The sequence below is a fragment of the Astyanax mexicanus genome, chromosome 19 (genome assembly GCF_023375975.1).
Source record: "Astyanax mexicanus isolate ESR-SI-001 chromosome 19, AstMex3_surface, whole genome shotgun sequence".
NCBI lineage: Eukaryota > Metazoa > Chordata > Actinopteri > Characiformes > Acestrorhamphidae > Astyanax > Astyanax mexicanus.
Window position 1 is genome coordinate 8,781,190 of NC_064426.1, and position 20,804 is coordinate 8,801,993.

Below are 20,804 nucleotides of genomic sequence, written 5' to 3' on the forward strand. Positions count from 1 at the left end.
AGCTCTTTTGCCATCTTAATTTACAATGTGTCATGCACGACCAGATTCTGCAACAGCTTCTACCCCCAAACCATCAGACTCCTTAACTGCAGAGACTGAACTGATGGTTTTTCTGCACATGCACACACACTCTTACCCCACTTACCCCAGAAAATGGAAAGCACTAAAAACCCTACTACCTCACTGGACTCTATTGCACACTGTGTAATAGAGTAATTACTACCTCACTGGTCTTTGTCTGTATTTTGTTGTATTGTCTGTCTGCACTTTTTGTACTGTTGCACTATTGTTCTGTCTACACTGTGTTTATGTGCACCATGGTCCTTGGAGGAACGTTGTTTCGTTTCACTGTGTACTCTGTATATAGCTGAAATGACAATAAAAACCACTTTGACTTTGACTTTGACTTTAGGCTCAGGCAGGTTTGGTCCATAGTTTCATAGAATTTGTTGCCAAACTCTGACTGTACCATCTGTGTGTCTGATCCGAAATAAAAAAAAATCATCACACTAGATTGGAGGAGGCTGTGCAATGGTGTAGCAAAAAAATTGTCTTGGCAAACTTTACCCTTGTTAACGCTTTGCGCCTCTTAAACTTAGTTTTAGTTAGGCTGTGTCTACTGCAGCCTCAGCTTTCTGATCTTGGAAGGTAAGAATAGTACCGGGCATGGCCTTTTGCTGTTGCCTGATTCAATAATCAGCTGGTTTATTTCCTTCTCTATATTCTTTGCCGAGCAAACACAATAAAGTGAATCCTTACCAGCAAGATTGCAATTATTCAGACATTACTCATATTTGTTAAGAAGTCAGATCAATTCAACAATTATAGTCACACATTTAAACTTCACCTGTTTTCTGTCTTTGTTCAGGGATTCTGGAATAAAGTACAAATGAATAAAATCCTACATTACAGTGTCTATACGAACTGCCCAATACGGATAATAATCCATATAGCATCATGCTTCTGAGACTGTGGTTCAACTCTGATGTTTTTGTACATGCACTCCTATGTTTTGTACATCTGTGCTTCTATAGCGAACACAGTAATACACAGCTGTGTCTTCAGGCTGCATGTTCTGTCCTTGTAAAGTGACGGAGCTGCTGGAGGAATCTTTAGAAATACTGAACTTGCTTTTCAGAGAATCTTTTTGTCTAATAGTCCCACCCCCCCAGATGTAATTTATCCACTCCAGAGCTTTTCCTGCAGGCTGTCGAATCCAACCTGTGGCATAGCTGTCATCAGTAACTGAATAACCAGATACTTTACAGCTGATGCTCAGAGATCCTCCTGGCTTTATCATCACTGAACTCGGCTGAGTGAGAGAGATTTCACACTGAACATCTGTTTAAAAAAGAAGAAAAAAATATGAATTAGTATAAATATTAAGGAATATTGTTGTTTATTTATTAAATAGTTTGTACTCATTAAAACACTCACAGGAAGCTGCAGTGGTCAGCATTAGCAGAAGTGTGTAGAACATGACTGTCTGTTGTGTGTGTGTGTGTGGACTCTATTTGAGTGTTGAAGATGCTGAGATGATCTTCACTGAAGTAAAATAAAGGATCTGCCTTTTATACAGACAGAAGGACTGAGTCACTTTGCATAAAGGACAGACAAGCAGAGTAAAAGGCTCTACAGTACTGATTATATAGTCTTTGTTTATTACAGCTATGAACTGTTCTGTTAGACTGCCCTCTAGTGGTTAAATGAGGGGGGGGGGGGGGGGGGGTGGAGCATCTGTTACTGAGAATAGAAAATGTTGATCTTGAATTTAACATGTAATTATTGAGAGAATTAGATTATAAGGCGATTTTAAATATCAGTAGATCATGAAGAGATAATAATTAACCTTCCTGTAATTTTATTTTCTGCTTCCAGATCAAATCCATGTCTAACTACCTGAAAGCAGATTTAAAAACAACTTATATATATATATATATATATATATATATATATATATATATATATATATATATATATATATATATATAAATAATATATTTAGCGTATTAAGTGTAAATGTAAAATGTAATCCAGTGGTGGATCTGGGCTTTTTCTAAATAAGAGGCCACATTATTCATAAAGGGGTCAGCAGGGCCGTCCAGAGACATTTGGAGCATGAACACATGGAGGATAATTTGAAACACCATACAGAAACATACCTTACACTATAACTGGTTGATTTGTGGTCTGACCGGTACATTATATTAGATTTGGTCATATTGACTTTGGAAATATAACCGGTGTAAAATCAACTTGGGATGTAGTGAAAAGTTTTAAAGCTTTTAAAGTTCTCAGTGACTCAAAATGTCAGGCCCTCGAAATTCTATCAATAAAGTGTGGAGCTACTTTGAGCTTGTTAATGGTGTAAAATGAACTATTTTTGCATGGGTCACTCTATGCCCCTATAACTAGCATTGTAAGCCTGTTGGGAGCATCGGCTAAAAGCGTTGTATTCCAGAATGCTGGGAGAGAATGGAGGTGGACTATTCCACAAAAGTATGTACTTGTCATGTTTCACTATACACCATACAAGTCCATTTCACACCAGAGTTCTTCTTCAAATTGTAAGCATTAAATGAACATAAACAATTCAGTAGAAATACATTTAGTCAGCAAAACTACTGAAATATGCTGTTTCATTTTGCCAATGATTGACTTTCTTTCACAACTTCAACATCACCTCCACCATTATAGATTTTAGGCTCAAGGCAGGTTTGGTCCATAGTTTTATAGCATTTGTTAGCATTTGATGACTGTACCACCTGTGTGTCTGATCCGAAATAAAAAATCATCAAACCAGATTGAAGGATGCTGTGTAATGGTGTAGCAAAATGTTGTCTTGGCAAACTTTACCCCCTGTTAACCCTTTCTTTTTGCTAACTTTAGTTTTGGTTATACTGTGCTCACTGAATATTCAACTTTCTGATCTTGAAAGGCAAAATTTGAACCTGGCATGGCCTTCTGCTGCTGCCTGATTCAATAACCTGTTACACAGTAAGATTGCAATCTTAATAAAAGGAATAGAAATAAACCCCTACATTACAGTTTCTATACGAACTGCCCAATACAGATAATACTTCATATATGGTCCTCCTAACAGCTCACCACCAACCCAGCGCACAGAGCATCATGTTTCTGACACTGTGGTTCAACTCTGATGTTTTTGTACATGCACTCCTATGTTTTGTACATCTGTGCCTCTATAGCGAACACAGTAATACACAGCTGTGTCTTCAGGCTGCATGTTCTGAGCTTGTAAAGTGACGGAGCTGCTGGAGGATTCTTTAGAAATACTGAACTTGCTTTTCAGAGAATCTTTTTGTCTAATAGTTCCACCCCCCCAGATGTAGTTTATCCACTCCAGAGCTTTTCCTGCAGGCTGTCGAATCCAACCTGTGGCATAGCTGTTATCAGTAACTGAATAACCAGATACTTTACAGCTGATGCTCAGAGATCCTCCTGGCTTTATCATCACTGAACTCGGCTGAGTGAGAGAGATTTCACACTGAACATCTGTTTAAAAAAGAAGAAAAAAGACAAATTAGTAAAAATAGTAAGAAATACAGTTTTTTTTTTATAAAATCGTATGTACACAAGGACACTCCATAAGGACACTCACAGGAAGCTGCAGTGGTCAGCATTAGCAGAAGTGTGTAGAACATGACTGTCTGTTGTGTAGGTTTGCGTGTCTGTGGAATCTATTGAAGTGTTGGAGTTGCTGAGATGTTCTGCACTGAAGTAAAATAAAAGATCTGCCTTTTATACAGACAGAAGGACTGAATTACTTTGCATAGAGGACAGACAGACAGGGTAAAAGGCTCTACAGTACTGATTATATAGTCTTTGTTTTATTACAGCTATGAACTGTTCTGTTAGACTGCCCTCTAGTGGTTAAATGAAGTGTGTGTGTGAGGTGGGGTTAGCATCTGTTATTAATAATAGAAAATGTTGATCAATTCAATGGAAAAATTAATTACGTAGAGAATTAGATTATAAGAAGGTGTTAAATATCAGTAGACAATAAAGAGATTGTTTAATCTGATCCATGATTAACCATCTGAAGGCAGATAAAAAAAAAACTATATACATATACATATATATATATATATATATATATATATATATATATATATATATATATATATATATGTTCTCCCAATTTGGCTATCCAATTGTCTCACCCCTTTGTGCGTCCCCATCACCAGTGGCAACTGCGACTCTAGGAGGATGCGGACGAGCACACGCCTCCTCCGACACGTGTGAAGTCAATCACCCCTTTTTTCGAGCTGCTGCTGATCAATTATTGCCTGAGCAGCTAGCGCACTCGGAGGAAAGCACAGCATCTAGGTTCCGATTCATTCACTCACAGACGCCTCGTGCCGCCCGGCGCCACCTTAGATCGTGATGAGGAGAGAGCGCCATTTACCCACCCCGAGGGAGCAAGGCTAATTGTGCTCCCTCTGAACGCCTGCAGCTGATGGTAAAGCTGCATGAGAGGGGGTTCGAGCCTGCGACCTCCCACTCATAGTAGCAGCGCTTTAGACCGTTGGACCACTCGGCGCCCCTATATATATAGAGAGAAGGTAGATGGGGGCAGTATCTGGGCCTTTTTTTACTGAACACCTCCTGGAGGTCCTGGTATTCTATGGGTACCCGGGAAAGATCAGGCCCTTTGGGATCGGGGTCTGCGCTTTTGGCAGCTCTGGGGGGAGAAGGCAGGAGAACCGACAGGCTGCCCCCCTGGCAGGCTGGAGGTTGTGTCGCTGAAGGAAGTGGAAACCCAAAATCAACTGCAAATTCCGTTCAGAATAGGACCCGACTCGCAGCATGAGGTGTTGTGTTTGGGGAGACATCACACCTGGCTTCAGTGACCGTCCATCAATTGCTGCAGCAGTTACGGGCTCCTGTAGGGGAACCAGCAACAGGGCAAGCCTATACAGTCCCAACGCAATAGAAAACGGGGAATGTAAATGAAACAGGTAGGGTCTGATTAGGCCGTGGGTCTGGCCATTAGAGGGTGTAAAAGTGCTTTCCTCTTGAAAAGGCTCTCTAGGCTACTTTTTGGTAGTATAGCACTTGGTAAGAGATCACTGACTCCTAGACATTCCTGTACAACACAATCCAAAACAATTTTACCCAGTTTTTAGACAGATTTTAAGAGGAGGCACATCATTGGATTGGGAGAAACAGGATTTGCTTTGCTGTGGTGTTGTTAGTGAGAAACCTGGACTTCTAGGGTTTTTAAACCTAATTGACAAATTCAGGTTCTATTTAGGATTTGATGATGGATAGATTTGAGTATGGATGCCTCATGGTGAGCTCTGGACTGACACTGTGTGTGATGATATAGGGATCATTCACATACTAAATGTGGTCATCACTAGAACAGATATAGGGACACCGATTTACCTTTTTCAGCAGGATAATCCTCACCCACACACAGCAAGGTTTTCCCGGGAATGTCTTCACCAGATTTATGGTTAATCCAGTATTTATGGAACATGCCACTATTCAGTTTGTCAAACTAAGAGTGTGCAGGATCCCAGGGTTTTATAAAGCCCAGCTGTAACATCTGTGGGCAAATGTGCTGTTTTTGTTTTTAAACTTTATGTCTTCATATTTGATCTTGTATCCAGGCTAGAAGTGACCCATCAGGGTACTAGCTACACATTTTTTTTTACCAATTAATTCATCCTGTCACTCTAATATTGTAAACAAACTGTATTATAACATTAAATTGACTTACTATTAAATTAGTAATTAAATAATTAAATTTCTATTGAGCACAATTTTATAAAATTTTGATCACTATTTAAACTTCACTGTGTGCTTTATGATGTTAAGATATACAGTGAAAAAGTAACCTAAATATTAATAAAGGCCATCCATGTGTTGGCATATGAACTGCATGTGTGTGTGTGTGTGTGTGTGTGTGTGTTTTGTAAGGGTCTTGGGTATGTTTTCAGCACTGTGGGGTCTCCTCACACAGTAATACACAGCTGTGTCTTCAGGCTGCATGTTCTGAGCTTGTAAAGTGACGGAGCTGCTGGAGGAATCTTTAGAAATACTGAACTTGCTTTTCAGAGAATCTTTTTGGTAAGTGTCTCCACCCCCCCCCCCCCCCCCCCCCCCCCAGATGTGGTTTATCCAAGGGCGTAGGAGCGGGTTTGATATTGGGGGGGACACATTTGCTAATATGCACCAAAGCCCATATAGTTTCTTAGAACAACATTTAAGGAATTACTTTTAATCACAAATAATCCCTTTTTTCTGTACTCTGTTTATTATTAGTTACATCCAAGTAAAGGTGACTTTACAACCGCCATGTTACTCCAAATTACATTTAAACAAATATGCGTGAAATGTCTGAATTATATACATATATGACAAAAACTGATCAGTTATCATCTGCGCTTTTAGTTGTTTCTACTGAAAGCACTTCTTATGATGGTGTCCTTTTTTGAAAAAAAGAATGTAACTTTACGTTTCATAGAGATTTTTGACAGAAGTTAATATAAATATTAGACTAAAGAAAAAAACATTTGGATTCACCTGGAATCCCTCTATTTACTCAGGATTTAGTCTTACTGTGAACTACAAATAAACAGAAGTCAGGTTAGAGCAGTGTTTCTCAACCCTGTTCCTACACATTCTACTGCATATCCCCACTGCCTTCTCTGCTTTAAAGGCACTTAATAAAGTAAGTGGAGGTATGATGTGTCTAATACACTGCTGACATACATAATGAAAAGGATTTAAACAGGTAAACTCAGGAGGACTGTTTATTAGCTAATCAGTTGGATCTGGTGGAAAACACACAATTTTAGGGCAGAGATCAGGGTTAATAAACTGCTTTAAACTACCAACATAAAGTATTGTACTAAATTCTGACTATCCACTACATCTGGCTTCTAGCTAACTATTTTTTTCGTTTACTATAGTTTACAGTAAGTCCTGCAATCCTAAATTAATAAACACAATTTGAAAATGAAATTGTGATTAGCTGATCAGGCATATCAGGGCAAGCTGAACATAACATATATGTTTTTTAAGCTTTGACTCCCTGTCTAGCTAATTCCAAAGTTAAGCTAACTGACTAACACAGCTGCAGTTTATAATCACACGGTGGGTTTAATCTGTGTGTTTTGATTTGGAGAGGAGTCTTTTTAACCAGCTATCAGAAATAATCTCAACACAGGTCACATAGTTAGCTCCGTTAGAAAAATCGCCGTATATCCAGATTTACTTCAACACCAGCTGATGCTGGACACCGCTTCTAAATCTCACCAGCACGCTAACTCTTCTCGCAAGACCAGCGAGCTGATTGGCTGTTTCTCCTGAAAGGCGGGACTTTCTCCCTGAACCGGCACCGTGATTGGTTTCCCAGCGCTTAGCGGTCGGTCTCTTCATTAACAGTACGACTGAGCTGAGCGAAACTATTTCATTTTTGGGGGGGACAAATCCACCTGTTTCCCCCCCGGTTCCTACGCCAATGGGTTTATCCACTCCAGAGCTTTTCCTGCAGGCTGTCGAATCCAACCTGTGGCGTAGCTGCTATCAGTAACTGAATAACCAGATACTTTACAGCTGATGCTCAGAGATCCTCCTGGCTTTATCATCACTGAACTCGGCTGAGTGAGAGAGATTTCACAATGAACATCTGTTTAAGAAAGAAGAAAAAAGATAAATGAGAACAAATTACTATTGTTTATTTTTTTAATTGTAGATTGAAGAGACTCACATGAAGCTGCTGTGGTCAGCATTAGCAGAAGTGTGTAGAACATGACTGTCTGTTGTGTGTGTGGGAATCTATTGAAGAGTTGAAGATGCTGAGAGGTTAAAATAAAAGATCTTCCTTTTATACAGACAGAAGGACTGAGTCACTTTGCATGAGTCACAAGGACAGACAGTCAGGGTAAAAGGCTCTACAGTACTGATTATTTAGTCTTTGTTTACAGTTTTTCTCAATTGGTTTGGCTCATTTCTTGAAACTGAGATGACATTCTCAAAATAACATCCCCAAACTAACTTGCGGTTCCTCATAACAGAATGGCATTTCTCACTGCTTTCATCAAATTTCAAATGCTTTGTACATGTCTCAAGCACTTAGTACATCTTTGCAAATGGTTATATACAAGTAGCCTACACTTAACACAACCATCCTACATTTAGTACATTTTCCAAAAGAATGCATCTTGTTGATCTATCTTAATTGGTTGGTTCTCAGTGTAATGGTCGTTCTCTTCAAAACATGTCAGCACAATTTCATCATATAAGTCATCCTCTGCAGAATAGTCTGCTCTATTCTCAAAATGAGTTAAGAAATTGTAATACAATACAGAACACATATTTTGGAACATTTCATAGATTCATTACAATCAGGTGAGTAGGTAACAGATGAAAGCAGGTTTTGACGAAAATGAGTGTCCCACATTACTATTGTAATTACTACTACTGTTGTCTATTATTTTGAACGCTGGCATTGCTGTATATACAGTGGATATAAAAAGTCTACACACCCCTGTTCAAATGCCAGGTTCTTGTGATGTAAAAAAAATTAAAGCAAGACAAATAATTTCATAACTTTTTTCACATTTAATGTCTCTTCCACTCTTCTTTGCATAACCGCTCAAAATCTGACAAAATGTGAGGGCATCTCCTGTGCCCTGCCCTCTTCAGATTACCCCACAGATGTTCAATGGGATTCAGGTCTGGATTCAGGCTGGGCCATTCCAAAGCCTTAATCTTATACCGCTGAAGCCATTCTTTTGTTGATGTAGACGTGTCCTTTGCGTCATTGTTGTGCTGAAAGATAAAGTTCCTCTTCATCTTCAGTTTTCTACCAGAGGCCGAAGGTTTTTGCCAATACTGACTGGTATTTGGAACTGTTCAAAATTCCGTCCACCCTGAATAAAGCCCCAGTTCCAACTGAAGAAAAACAGCCCCAAAGTATGATGCTGCCACCACCATGCTTCACTGTAGGTATGCTGTTCTTTTGGTGACGAGCAGTGTTGTTTTTGCATCTAATATACCTTTTGGAATTATGTCCAAAAAGTTTAACCTTGGTTTCATTAAACCATGACACATTCTCCCACATGCGTTTGGTAGATATCAGATGAATTTTTGAAAAAATTAAAAAAAGTATAGCTTAGATGTTTTTCTGGATGTTTGTTTTGCACAGACATATGAAGAAGTCGGCAGATTGTTGTCACATGTACTGCACAGCCAGTACTTGCCAGAAATTCTTGCAGCTCCTTCAGTGCTGCTGTCGGCCTCATGGAAGCCTCCTTGACCAGTTTTCTGCTTGTCTTATCATCAATTTTTGTCAAATGTCTTGTTCTTGGTAATGTCACTGTTGTGCCATGTTTTCTCCACTTGATGATGACAGTTGAAGTGTTCCATGGTATATTTAATGACTTTTGTAGCCTTCACCTGACTGATATCTATAAATAATGAGATACCTCTGATGCTCTGGTATCTCTTTGTGGATCATGGCTTGTGCTGGAAGATGTGGCTACAAAAATGTCAGGACAAGCCTACTAGAACAGTTAAACTTTATTTGGAGTTGATCAGAGGCACTTTAATCGTTGACAGGTGTGTGCTGACTCCAATTTAAAGTGAGTTTGAAGGTAATTGGTTAAATCTGAACACAGCAACACCCCTAGTTATAAAAGGGTGTGCACACCTATGCAGCCTCAATATCTCAGTTGTTTATTTTTACTTCACCTCCCTGAAAGATTTATGTTTGTTTTTCAATTGCATTGTACAGGTTATAGGTCACATTAGGTAGAAAAAATTAGGTAGAAAAAAATGTGAAATTATTTGTCTTACTGTAATTTTTTTTACATCACAAAAACCTGCCATTTGAACAGGGGTGTGTATACTTTTTCTATCCACATCTTGGCCTGTTGCTAGTTCTTTGATGCTTTGATCAGTGTAGAGGATGGCTCAGGCATTCTTCCCACGGTACATTGCTAAAGAACACATCAGATGCGATGTTCATGAGAATTTATGGCCAAACAGACTGCAGCGGATGGATGGCCAGGAAGATGACCAGGAGAAAGACGGCAGTTTGTTTTGTTTTTGCAGGATTTTGTATTTTTTACACATAGTATATTTGATACATTTTCCTTAGTATTTTTTCTTTTCTACCTACAGTAATGTGTAAAGATGTACTTGTAAATAATAATAGTTACCTCAGCAGAATGAGTGCAGTGTGTGTGGTGTGAAAATTGTATTCCTTTAGCTAGACCTCTGCCATAAAGACAAAACATCTAAGCATTTTGACTTGCAGTACTTACACAATGCCAAAGGGACAATGCATTTTGGGGGCACTGATGATTTGTGTGAGAAAGGAAATCAGTTTTGACACGTGGGTAAACTGTTTTTGGAGCGATATGAGCAGTGATGAGGATCCATGTAGTTTTGCTGCACCGTCCAGTTTATTTTGACAGGAGGACGAAATGAATGAAAATGTGCCAAAGCAATTGAGAAGGATCTATACCATTTTTATGGTACTGACTATTTATATGGGAGAAAGACTTCATTTTGAAGCAAGAATGAACGTTTTGGGAGACATATGACATTTTGCTGGTTATCTGAAGTGTTGTGAAGAACTGTAAGTCTGTTTGGCCAATTTACCTTATAGTTATAGGAATGTCATCTCAGTTTCAAGAAATGAGCCAAACCAATTGAGAAAAACTGTAAGACATTTTAAAGAAGAGGAAAGTAAAGGGCAATTAGTAAGATTTTTTTTCTCTCAACCTATTTATTTTCTTCAGTCATTCCATCACGTTTGTTTGTTTCTATGCTAAACTTTCTCCTTCATGAAAGCTGTGAGTGAGTTTTTGTACGTCTCAGCTGATATCTTACAGCACTGTGCTTCATATCGAGCGCAGTAATACACAGCTGTGTCTTCAGTCTGCAGATTCTCTCCTCGTAGGGTTATTGTGTTGCTGGATGTTTCTCGAGAGACACTGAACTTGTTTTTCAGTGAATCTTTAGCACGTGTGTCTCCATCTTAATAAATAAGATTGATCCATTCCAGAGCTTTTCCTGCAGGTTGTCGGATCCAAGCTGTTCCATAATGACTGCGGCTGTCAGTGATAGAAGCTCCAGAAACTCTACAGGTGATGATCAGAGTCTCTGCTGGTCTGATGAGCACTGAGTCTGGCTGGATGAGCTCAGTAGCACAGAACACATCTGTGAAAAGAGAGAAGAAAAGCTTTGTATATTTTCACTAATAAACCAGATGAAGTCAAATCCAGCTTCAGTTCAAACACTCACACGAGGAAGCAGCCAGCAGCAGCAGCAGCAGCAGTGAAGCTGAAGTCAACATGATTGTGGAGCGTTTAGAGAGAGGAGAGCTGATGGAGAGAGAGGGAGATGCTGCTGATATCATGGGAGATAAGGGTGATTTGCATATGAAGGAAAAGTGGGTGGGTGTGAAGAAATGAAGATGATTTTTATTGTAGGTTGAGCTGAATAAAAGGAACATCATTAATTAGTTCTATGGAGGCTTTAACTCACAACTCACTGAGCTTATCTCTTGGTGCTAGATATCACAGGAACCTTCAGAGCTCTGATGGAGGTCATGACTTGATGGGGCAGAGCTGGTTTGGGATCATGAATGTCACCCAGGTTCATCATGCAGTGAATAATGTTTTATTAGTATAAATTCATGATCACATCTTCAATGTTTATTTATTTTATTTATTACCATATTGTGCTCTGGCCTTTTCTTCAGGTAAGATATGATAAGATCTGGAGGATGAGAACCAGATCTGGATATTAATCATGATAAACTAAACACTGTCTGATTTTAAGTTATTATAAAACATTTTAAAGTTATTTACACAGTGATTTTCAGTGCTAAAAGATAAACATTCAGTCCTCTCTGTGATTTGGAGTATGATTTAAAACAAAATGTATTAAATAAACTAAAGGTTTGAAAGTGAATCTTAAGAATCTACAATAACAGATCAGGAATTTCTCGATTTTCTCTGTGATATGCAATTATTATCACCACAAATTCTATATTTATTTGATTATATTTATCTTATTATTTGAGTGTGTTTTACTTCAGGAGGGGAGTTTTCTCAGCATCTAAAGAGGTTCTTATTTTCCTGTTTATTGAACCAAAACTGTCTTCTTAGGTCTGTTCAGTTTGCAGTAATCTTACAGACCTCCTTCACATCATTTGCAGCATAGACTGCCTCCTAGAGGCTTAAATAAACACCAACTTTAATGTTCTTCCTCTTTAAACACTTGCTAAATAGCAAAGTCTTAATGGATTAAATTCATCAGACTGTAATCAGAATCAGTCTGTTTATCATGTTGTCTCCTGCTTTTACTGTGAACACATACAATATCCATATTTCTATATGTTTATGAACACCAGTTTAAATTAACTCTTTCAGCTACTTTAAGTTGCACCCATTGCTGTGATACAGCTATAAAAATATATACATACAGTTTATCTAGTACAGCTGTAGAAAAGTATTGCTGATAGAACAGGATTCTCTGGAGCAGATAACTGATGGCAGGTATGATCTAGAGGGGTGTAATAAAGCCCCAGCTTTGAGCTGTGGAGCAGAGGAACTGTGATCTCTGGTATGATGGAGCTACATCCAATACTTTTAGGATGAGTTGAGAGTTGAGGATGAGGTGGGTGAAGGTCATCCAACATCCTGACTTCATTAACAGTATTATTGCTGAATAATAATAATAACAATAATAATAATAATAAAGAAAAAGCAGGATCATCTCATGATCAGTGACAGACTGTTTAAACTGTTTGAAGGACAGGAGTGAATAAAATAAAAAGGTAATTTGCTCTATTATATAAGATCTGTTCATTCTAGATGAAGTTTGGATTAAATTGGAAATAGACATTTCTAGAATTGCTGCAAGTTTAAGAATGAGAGTTTTTTAGTTTTTGTTTATACCATTATTGACAGTCCTTTAGTTTCTCTACAATCAAATACAGTTTACTGTGTTGTTTTGGGCACGTATAGAACACCACATCACATTTAATCCACTGTTGGGCACTTTATTACTAGATGAGCTCCTGCATATGAATGAATAAATATCTCAGTACTTTAGTCTGTTTAGTGTAAATACTGTTTGAGTTTATATCATATTTGTATGAGTGTTCCCAGTAGATCTGGGTGGGTTTTTGTACAGCTCTGCAGGGACTTGTATCAGTGTGGTCGTCGAGCACAATAATAAACAGCAGTGTCTTCAGTCTTCATGCTGCTCATCTGCAGATACACCTGCTTCTTACTGTTATCTCTGGAGATGGTGAATCTTCCCTGAACTGACTGAGAGTATTCTTTACTGGCTCCACTTGGTGCTGAAATGTGTGAGATCCATTCAAGTCCTTTTCCAGCAGCCTGTCTAATCCAGGATAAATCTGCATTGCTATCATCAATCCCAGAGTAGGTACAGGTGAGAGTGTGAGATCCTCCAGGTTTAATGAGCGCTGGCTCTGACTCAGTCAGTGTCTGACATCTACAACCTGTTAAATAATATAATAACACTCACTCAGTCATTTCAGATACACACCCACACATAACAATCTCACATTAATCTATAAATGATATCAAAGATAGATTCACAGATAAATCTACTCACTGATTACAGTCATTAATGTGAAAATTAAACAGCACAGCACTCTGGGATTCATGGCTGCTGCTTCTGAAGTAAAACCACAGTGAGAACAGTGCAGTTAGAGTCTGGGTTTATATAAGAAAAGCCTCATTTGCATGCCCCGCCCTCTACAGGATTTATAGGTTAAAACACCTGATCTGCAGGAATGATCTTGAAAGAGCATCATTGATTCCTCTGATATATTAGGATTTGGAGAAACATCACAGTTAAAATGTTATAAACAGTTGTAGTTATACATTCACTCATCATTAATATGAATGTGATGGGAATATAGTCAGTTTATATATTAATAATGGATTTATCAACAGTTTATCAGATAATTATACACGCTACATCAGAACTACACACACAAAACTACACATATCTGGTTTAAAGTCATTTCAGAAGTTTCACATTGACTAAACTGCTTTATAATCCATCAGTTTAATCCAATTTTTGATGTTCTGGTTCAGACCTGGTGGACCTGTGATTTGATGGTTGATTGCTTGGTTTGATTGTCTTGTGTTTCTAAGTAAAAATTTTAATTAAACCTCTAAGATCAAGATTAATTGAGCAGAAAACATATTTTAAAGTTTATCAATGTTAATAATAAGTTAAACTACTGTGAATAATATCAACAATTTCCTTTATCAATTATTCACTACTTTTTTTCTGTGGTGCTCCTGAGATGATTGTCTTCGAAGTTGTGGAGTTCTTCTCATTCTCACCCCTCACTTAAACAGAATATTATACTATACTTTAGTTCACAGTTTGTGCTGCATCTAGAAATCATCACCTCACTGCCACGTGTTCAGATCTACAACCCCTTCAGAACAGAAAGCACATTTACATTATGGATGATGTGAACCTGAAACCTTTTCTCTTTATCAGAATGAGTGTAAAATATTCTATAATGTAGTAATTCTAACATTTCAGTGTTCCCCTGCTCTATCTCACCACCTTCACCCCAGGAAGATCTACTAATGATCTGATTGGCTGGATTAGAAATGATCAGGAACAGGATTTGGAACCACTGTTTAATAATATTGTCAGATAAGCAGATTCTGCCCTCTAGAGGCTGAAATAGAGACTTTCAGTTCTACAGAAAATGTGATGCATGTTGATTTTTAGATATATCAATGAATTTATTAATATATTGTTATTTTATGATTTATTATGCAGGAATAAAACTGTAATAATTTGATGCACACTTTATTTAAAACACAAAATAACACAAACATACACTAATAAAAACTTTCCAAGACCCAGATTAAGCCTAAATCAGAAAAAGGTTCCCAACTTCCAATATTAGTTCATCATTACTAAACTTAATCCATCCTTAATCTGAAAACGAGCTCTGAGTAAATTTATTAAATCTTTAACCTCAGACATGGTGCATTAAATTAAATATGTTTAGAATCCACATGAAGGTTTTGTTCCCCTATTAATATGTATTTTAACCAAAACCATTTTTTTTATCAGAAGAAAATCAATCCATATAAAATTATTAATATTACATATATTTTTTTTCTCTTAATCATTTACGTCTATATTAAATTTGACGTGAGTAATAATATATTAGATATTAAAGATTGTGTTCTTCATTTCACACACTGGAGGGGTTTTTGTACAGCTCTGTAGATTCTTCTGTCACTGTGTCACTCGGGCGCAGTAATACACAGCTGTGTCTTCAGTCTTCATGCTGCTCATCTGCAGATACACCTGATCCTTACTGTTATCTCTGGAGATGGTGAATCTTCCCTGAACTGACTGAGAATATTGTTTATTGCTGCTACCTGGTGAAATGTATGAAACCCATTCTAAACCTTTTCCAGCAGCCTGTCTAATCCAGCCCATCCAGTAGCCATCAAAGTCTAGAGCAGACGCTGTACAGGTGAGAGTATGAGATCCTCCAGGTGTAATGATCACTGCTTCAGACTGTATCAGAGTTTGACTCCAACATCCTAAACATGAGAGGAAAAGAAGGAATGAACAGAAGAACATAAGAGTGAATTCAGAATGAAAACATTCAGTAGAAAATCAGCCAATCAGGATCTTACTTGTAGCGAGAGACAATAATATAAAACTGCAGAACATCTTCACTTCCATTCTACAGACAGCAGAGTGATGATTATCCAGCAGAAGATCAGAAACACTGAGTGATGACTGACAATAAGAAGCTGCTAGAGGACAGGGAATTTGCATAAGCTTTTATTCTGAATTATTCTTATCATTAGCTCCACCCCCTTCTTCTGATTTTCTTCTTCCACTGTATTCTTACACATTACTTTAACTCAGATCAGTTCAATAATTAAAGTAAAGAATTTGTTTAATTTACTCAAAATTTAAATAAATGCGTAGGTGATTGTATCACATGATAAAATAATGAATTTTTCTTAATCAAGTGGATTTATTGATGAAGCATTTTTAAAAGTGCTGATTTGAAAATGCAGAGTATAAAGTGTCTCAGAATAAAACAGTTTTTTATTAAAACTCTATTAATTTCAGTGCTTTGATTATTTACTCATATGTTCCATTAGTTCCTTATCTGTGAATTACTCTTAAATATATTTAGTTTGCAGTCGCAGGAAAAAGTGTAAAGTCTTCCTCTGCTGGCATCAGGGGGACTGTTCATTCATTGGTCCTGTGCTGTGACTCCGCCCCTCACCTGAGCCCCATCAGTTTAGAGGACTGGACTTGTTGCACAGGTGCTGCATCCTATCACATTCAACATGCAGTATATTTATATATATACAGAAATGCCAATTAATTTATTATTTTTATAAACATATTAAAACATAGGTGGAACAAGTACATTTAATAATTAACACTTACTGTAAAAATCTATGCTTACTGTATGCAAGTCCATGCAATTAATATTTATTTATTTTTTAAATATGAGTCCAATTCTTTATGTAAATAAGCATCCTGTATATATAGCCATATAGATAAGGTCCTTATAGGTTCAATAAAAAAGCCCATAACTTTCATAAATTATTGTAATCTGTTTAAGACTGTCCTATTATGTGCTGTAGTCATTATTTAAATTATTTACAGGATTTCCACCACATTTGTTTTGGATTTTTATTTATAACTTAATCAGTTTTAATCAGCTTTGTCAATTATAATATAAATATATATTTCTCCACAGACTGAATTAGAATCACAGTATTGCACTGATCTCTTTTATATAAATATATTCTTAATTTTAAGATGCTTTTGAGAAACAGGGTCCAGTTCATTTTTTTTTTATATAAAACAGATTTCATATATTTGAACACTGATTATGTAATTTTATTAAGTATAATGTAAATAAGTACAGTTTATGGACATTAAGCCTGTTTTTATATTGATACATATTACTGAGCAAGTTTTGTTAAACATCACCAAAGAAAACGTTGCAGTTTTGTAAGAGTTTTACTTTGCTTTAGTTTTTTAGTGTGCTGGTGCACATGCAGGTGTGTTTTGTTTAAATGTTCTGCAGATATGAGCAAGTGTGGGCGTGTCCTCACACAGTAATACACAGCTGTGTCTTCAGGCTGCATGTTCTGAGCTTGTAAAGTGACGGAGCTGCTGGAGGAATCTTTAGATATACTAAAGACAGGCTGTCAAATCCTCCTGGCTTAATAATCACTGAACTCGGCTGAGTGAGAGTGATTTCACACTGTTTAAAAAAGAACAAAGAACAGCGAAGACCAATAGCATCGCTTCATTTATAGAGTAAAACCTTTTGTACATTTAAACTTTAAAAGAGACTCACAGGATGCTGCTGTGCTCAGCATTAGCAGAAATGTGTAGAACATGGCTGTGTGTGAAAATTCACATTTTTTTAATACATCTAATATAATCTAATACAATTAATACATCTATATATTTAAAATCAGATTTCAGAACAGAGAATCTTTATTTAAAAGTGGATTGCAAATGTGGAAAGGGCATGAGAGAATATGAGATATTAAGGAATATTAAGGGCAATTAAGGGTAATATCAGTTGGCAATTTAAGTCTGTCTATTGCCGACAGACAAAATAACTAGTTCTTTTTATATTTATATTTTTGTTTCTGTTTTGTTGTCCAGATCAATGCTAACTGCACTATATAACTCTGGTGTAGCAGCTACGAAAACGCTCACTAAAACTGCTTAACGCTGCATAATCCAAGTAATAATTACTGTAACATCTCTCAGCTTGTCCTGAACTTAAATGTGTTAAACATGTGTTCTTAAGGAGAGTCTCAAAGCACAAATTCTACTTCTGAAGTTTAGGAGCCAAAGATCAAGAAATTATAAATCTCGTGAAATTCTGCTTTAATAAGTGAACTGCATAAAATATAAGGTAATTTAGTTACACTCTGATGATGGGCACCATTCCTTAAGCTACATAACACCTACATTAGTTCACATAAGGGTTCATAGACATTTGTAAAGTTTTAAAATCAGTAGGCAGTACAACTTGCTGGAGTTAAAAAGACAATGTATTTGACAAATGCTGTCTTTATAACTGTTTAAAGGGACCAAACTAACAAACAACTTTTCAAGGTTTGGCCCAGCAAGTGTCAGATAGTATTTTTCTTTTATTGGTGTAACTGTCTCTACTGACCATAGGTTTCTGTCAGTTGTTATTAAAGGCTGATGAAGAGGTTATAAAGTGTTATGAGTACTTCTCATAACTGAGAATACATGTCTGAAACTACATGTGGGTTTTTGTACAGCTCTGCAGGGTCTTGTATCAGTGTGTCTATCGAGCACAATAATAAACAGCTGTGTCTTCAGTCTTCAGGCTGCTCATCTGCAGATACACCTGCTTCTTACTGTTATCTCTGGAGATGGTGAATCTTCCCTGAACTGACTGAGAGTAATATTTATCTCTGCCACTTGGTGCTGAAATGTATGAGATCCATTCAAGTCCTTTTCCAGCAGCCTGTCTAATCCAGGCTATAGCTGCATCACTATCATCAATCCCAGAGTAGGTACAGGTGAGAGTGTGAGATCCTCCAGGTTTAATGAGCGCTGGCTCTGACTCAGTCAGTGTCTGACATCTACAACCTGTTAAATAATATAATAACACTCACTCAGTCATTTCAGATACACACACATAACAATCTCACATTAATCTATAAATGATATCAGAGATTCACAGATAAATCTACTCACTGGTTACAGTCATTAATGTGAAAATTAAACAGCACAGCACTCTGGGATTCATGGCTGCTGCTTCTGAAGTAAAACCACAGTGAGAACAGGGCAGTTAGAGTCTGGGTTTATATAAGAAAAGCATCATTTGCATGCCCCGCCCTCTACAGGATTTATAGGTTAAAACGCCTGATCTGCAGGAATGATCTGGAATGAGCATCGTGAATTCCTCTGATATATTAGAATATGGAGAAACATCACAGTTAAAATGTTATAAACAATTGTAGTTATACATTCACTCATCATGAACATGAATGTAATGGGAATATAGTCAGTTTATAAATTAATAATGGATTTATCAACAGTTTATCCGATAATTATACACATTACATCAGAACTACACATACAAAACTACACATTTCTGGTTTAAAGTAATTTCAGAAGTTTCAAATTGACTAAACTGCTTTATAATCCATCAGTTTAATTCAGTTTTTGATGTTCTAGTTCAGACCTGCTGAAACTGTGATTTGATGGTTGATTGGTTGGTTTTATTGTCTTCTGTTTTTAAGTAAAACATTTAATTAAACCTCTAAGATCAAGATTAATTGTGCAGAAAACATAGTTTAAAGTTCATCAATGTTAATAATAAGTTAAATTACTGTGATCAATATCAACAATTTCCTTTATCAATTATTCACTACTTTTTCTGTGGTGCTCCTGAGATGATTGTGTTGGAAGTTGTGGAGTTCTTCTCATTCTCATCCCTCACTTAAACAGAATATTATACTATACTTTAGTTCACAGTTTGTGCTGCATCTAGATAACATCACCTCACTGCCACGTGTTCAGATCTACAACAGCTTCAGAACAGAAAACACATTTACATTATGGATGATGTGAACCTGAAACCTTTTCTCTTTATCAGAATGACTGTAAAATATTCTATAATGTAGTAATTCTAACATTTCAGTGTTCTCCTGCTCTATCTCACCACCTTCCCCCCAGGAAGATCTAGTAATGATCTGATTGGCTGGATTAGAAATGATCAGGAACAGGGTTTGGAACCACTGTTTAATAATATTGTCAGATAAGCAGATTCTGCCCTCTAGAGGCTGAAATAGAGACTTTCAGTCCTACAGAAAATGTGCTGCATGTTGATGTTGAGTACATTTAATAGAGATAGAGGAAGAAGTGTTAAATATTAGTACTGTTAGTAAGTTTAGTGTCATCAGTATTGTGTATTTTTTACATTACAAATATTTTTCCAGACTATACATTAATTGGGGAAACCAGCTCTTAGTGAATTACTCTGAATCTTAACTCAGACGTACTGGATTGAATTAATTCAACATTATACAGGTATTTTAAAGGTGTCAAAAGTTATTCAGAGCAATTCCAAGGAGAAACACTTTTTACAGTGATGTTCAGAATAAAGAACATAAATTGTTTTAAATTAGAAGTTAAAGTAATTAATCTCACAAACTGACTCACAAACATGAAATAGTTTAATTTATTTCACACACTGGAGGGGTTTTTGTACAGCTCTGTAGATTCTTCTGTTACTGTGTGTCTCGAGCGCAGTAATACACAGCTGTGTCTTCAGTCTGCAGATTCTCTCCTCGTAGGGTTATTGTGTTGCTGGATGTTTCTCGAGAGACACTGAACTTGTTTTTCAGTGAATCTTTAGCAGCTACACTCCCATCATAATAAATGCTGTTGATCCATTCCAGAGCTTTTCCTGCAGGTTGTCGGATCCAAGCTGTTCCAAAGTGACTGCTGCTGTCAGTGATAGAAGCTCCAGAAACTCTACAGGTGATGATCAGAGTCTCTGCTGGTCTGATGAGCACTGAGTCTGGCTGGATGAGCTCAGTAGCACAGAACACATCTGTGAAAAGAGAGAAGAAAAGCTTTGTATATTTTCACTAATAAACCAGATGAAGTCAAATCCAGCTTCAGTTCAAACACTCACACGAGGAGGCAGCCAGCAGCAGCAGCAGCAGCAGTGAAGCTGAAGTCAACAT

The 20,804-nt window shown here is 37.1% G+C and overlaps 3 gene segments (V, D, J or C); all 3 read right to left on the bottom strand.

The window, feature by feature from the left end:
* Positions 1 to 3,106: 3,106 nt before the first annotated feature.
* Positions 3,107 to 3,683, bottom strand: LOC125784357 (Ig heavy chain V region 5A-like). The segment is given in 2 exon segments: positions 3,107 to 3,516; positions 3,623 to 3,683. Coding segments are annotated over 2 exon segments (408 nt in total).
* Positions 3,684 to 5,874: 2,191 nt separating this feature from the next.
* Positions 5,875 to 11,341, bottom strand: LOC125784494 (Ig heavy chain V region 914-like). The segment is given in 4 exon segments: positions 5,875 to 6,111; positions 7,506 to 7,663; positions 11,131 to 11,205; positions 11,290 to 11,341. Coding segments are annotated over 4 exon segments (522 nt in total).
* Positions 11,342 to 20,342: 9,001 nt separating this feature from the next.
* Positions 20,343 to 20,804, bottom strand: LOC125784495 (immunoglobulin heavy variable 4-39-like). The segment is given in 2 exon segments: positions 20,343 to 20,668; positions 20,753 to 20,804. Coding segments are annotated over 2 exon segments (378 nt in total).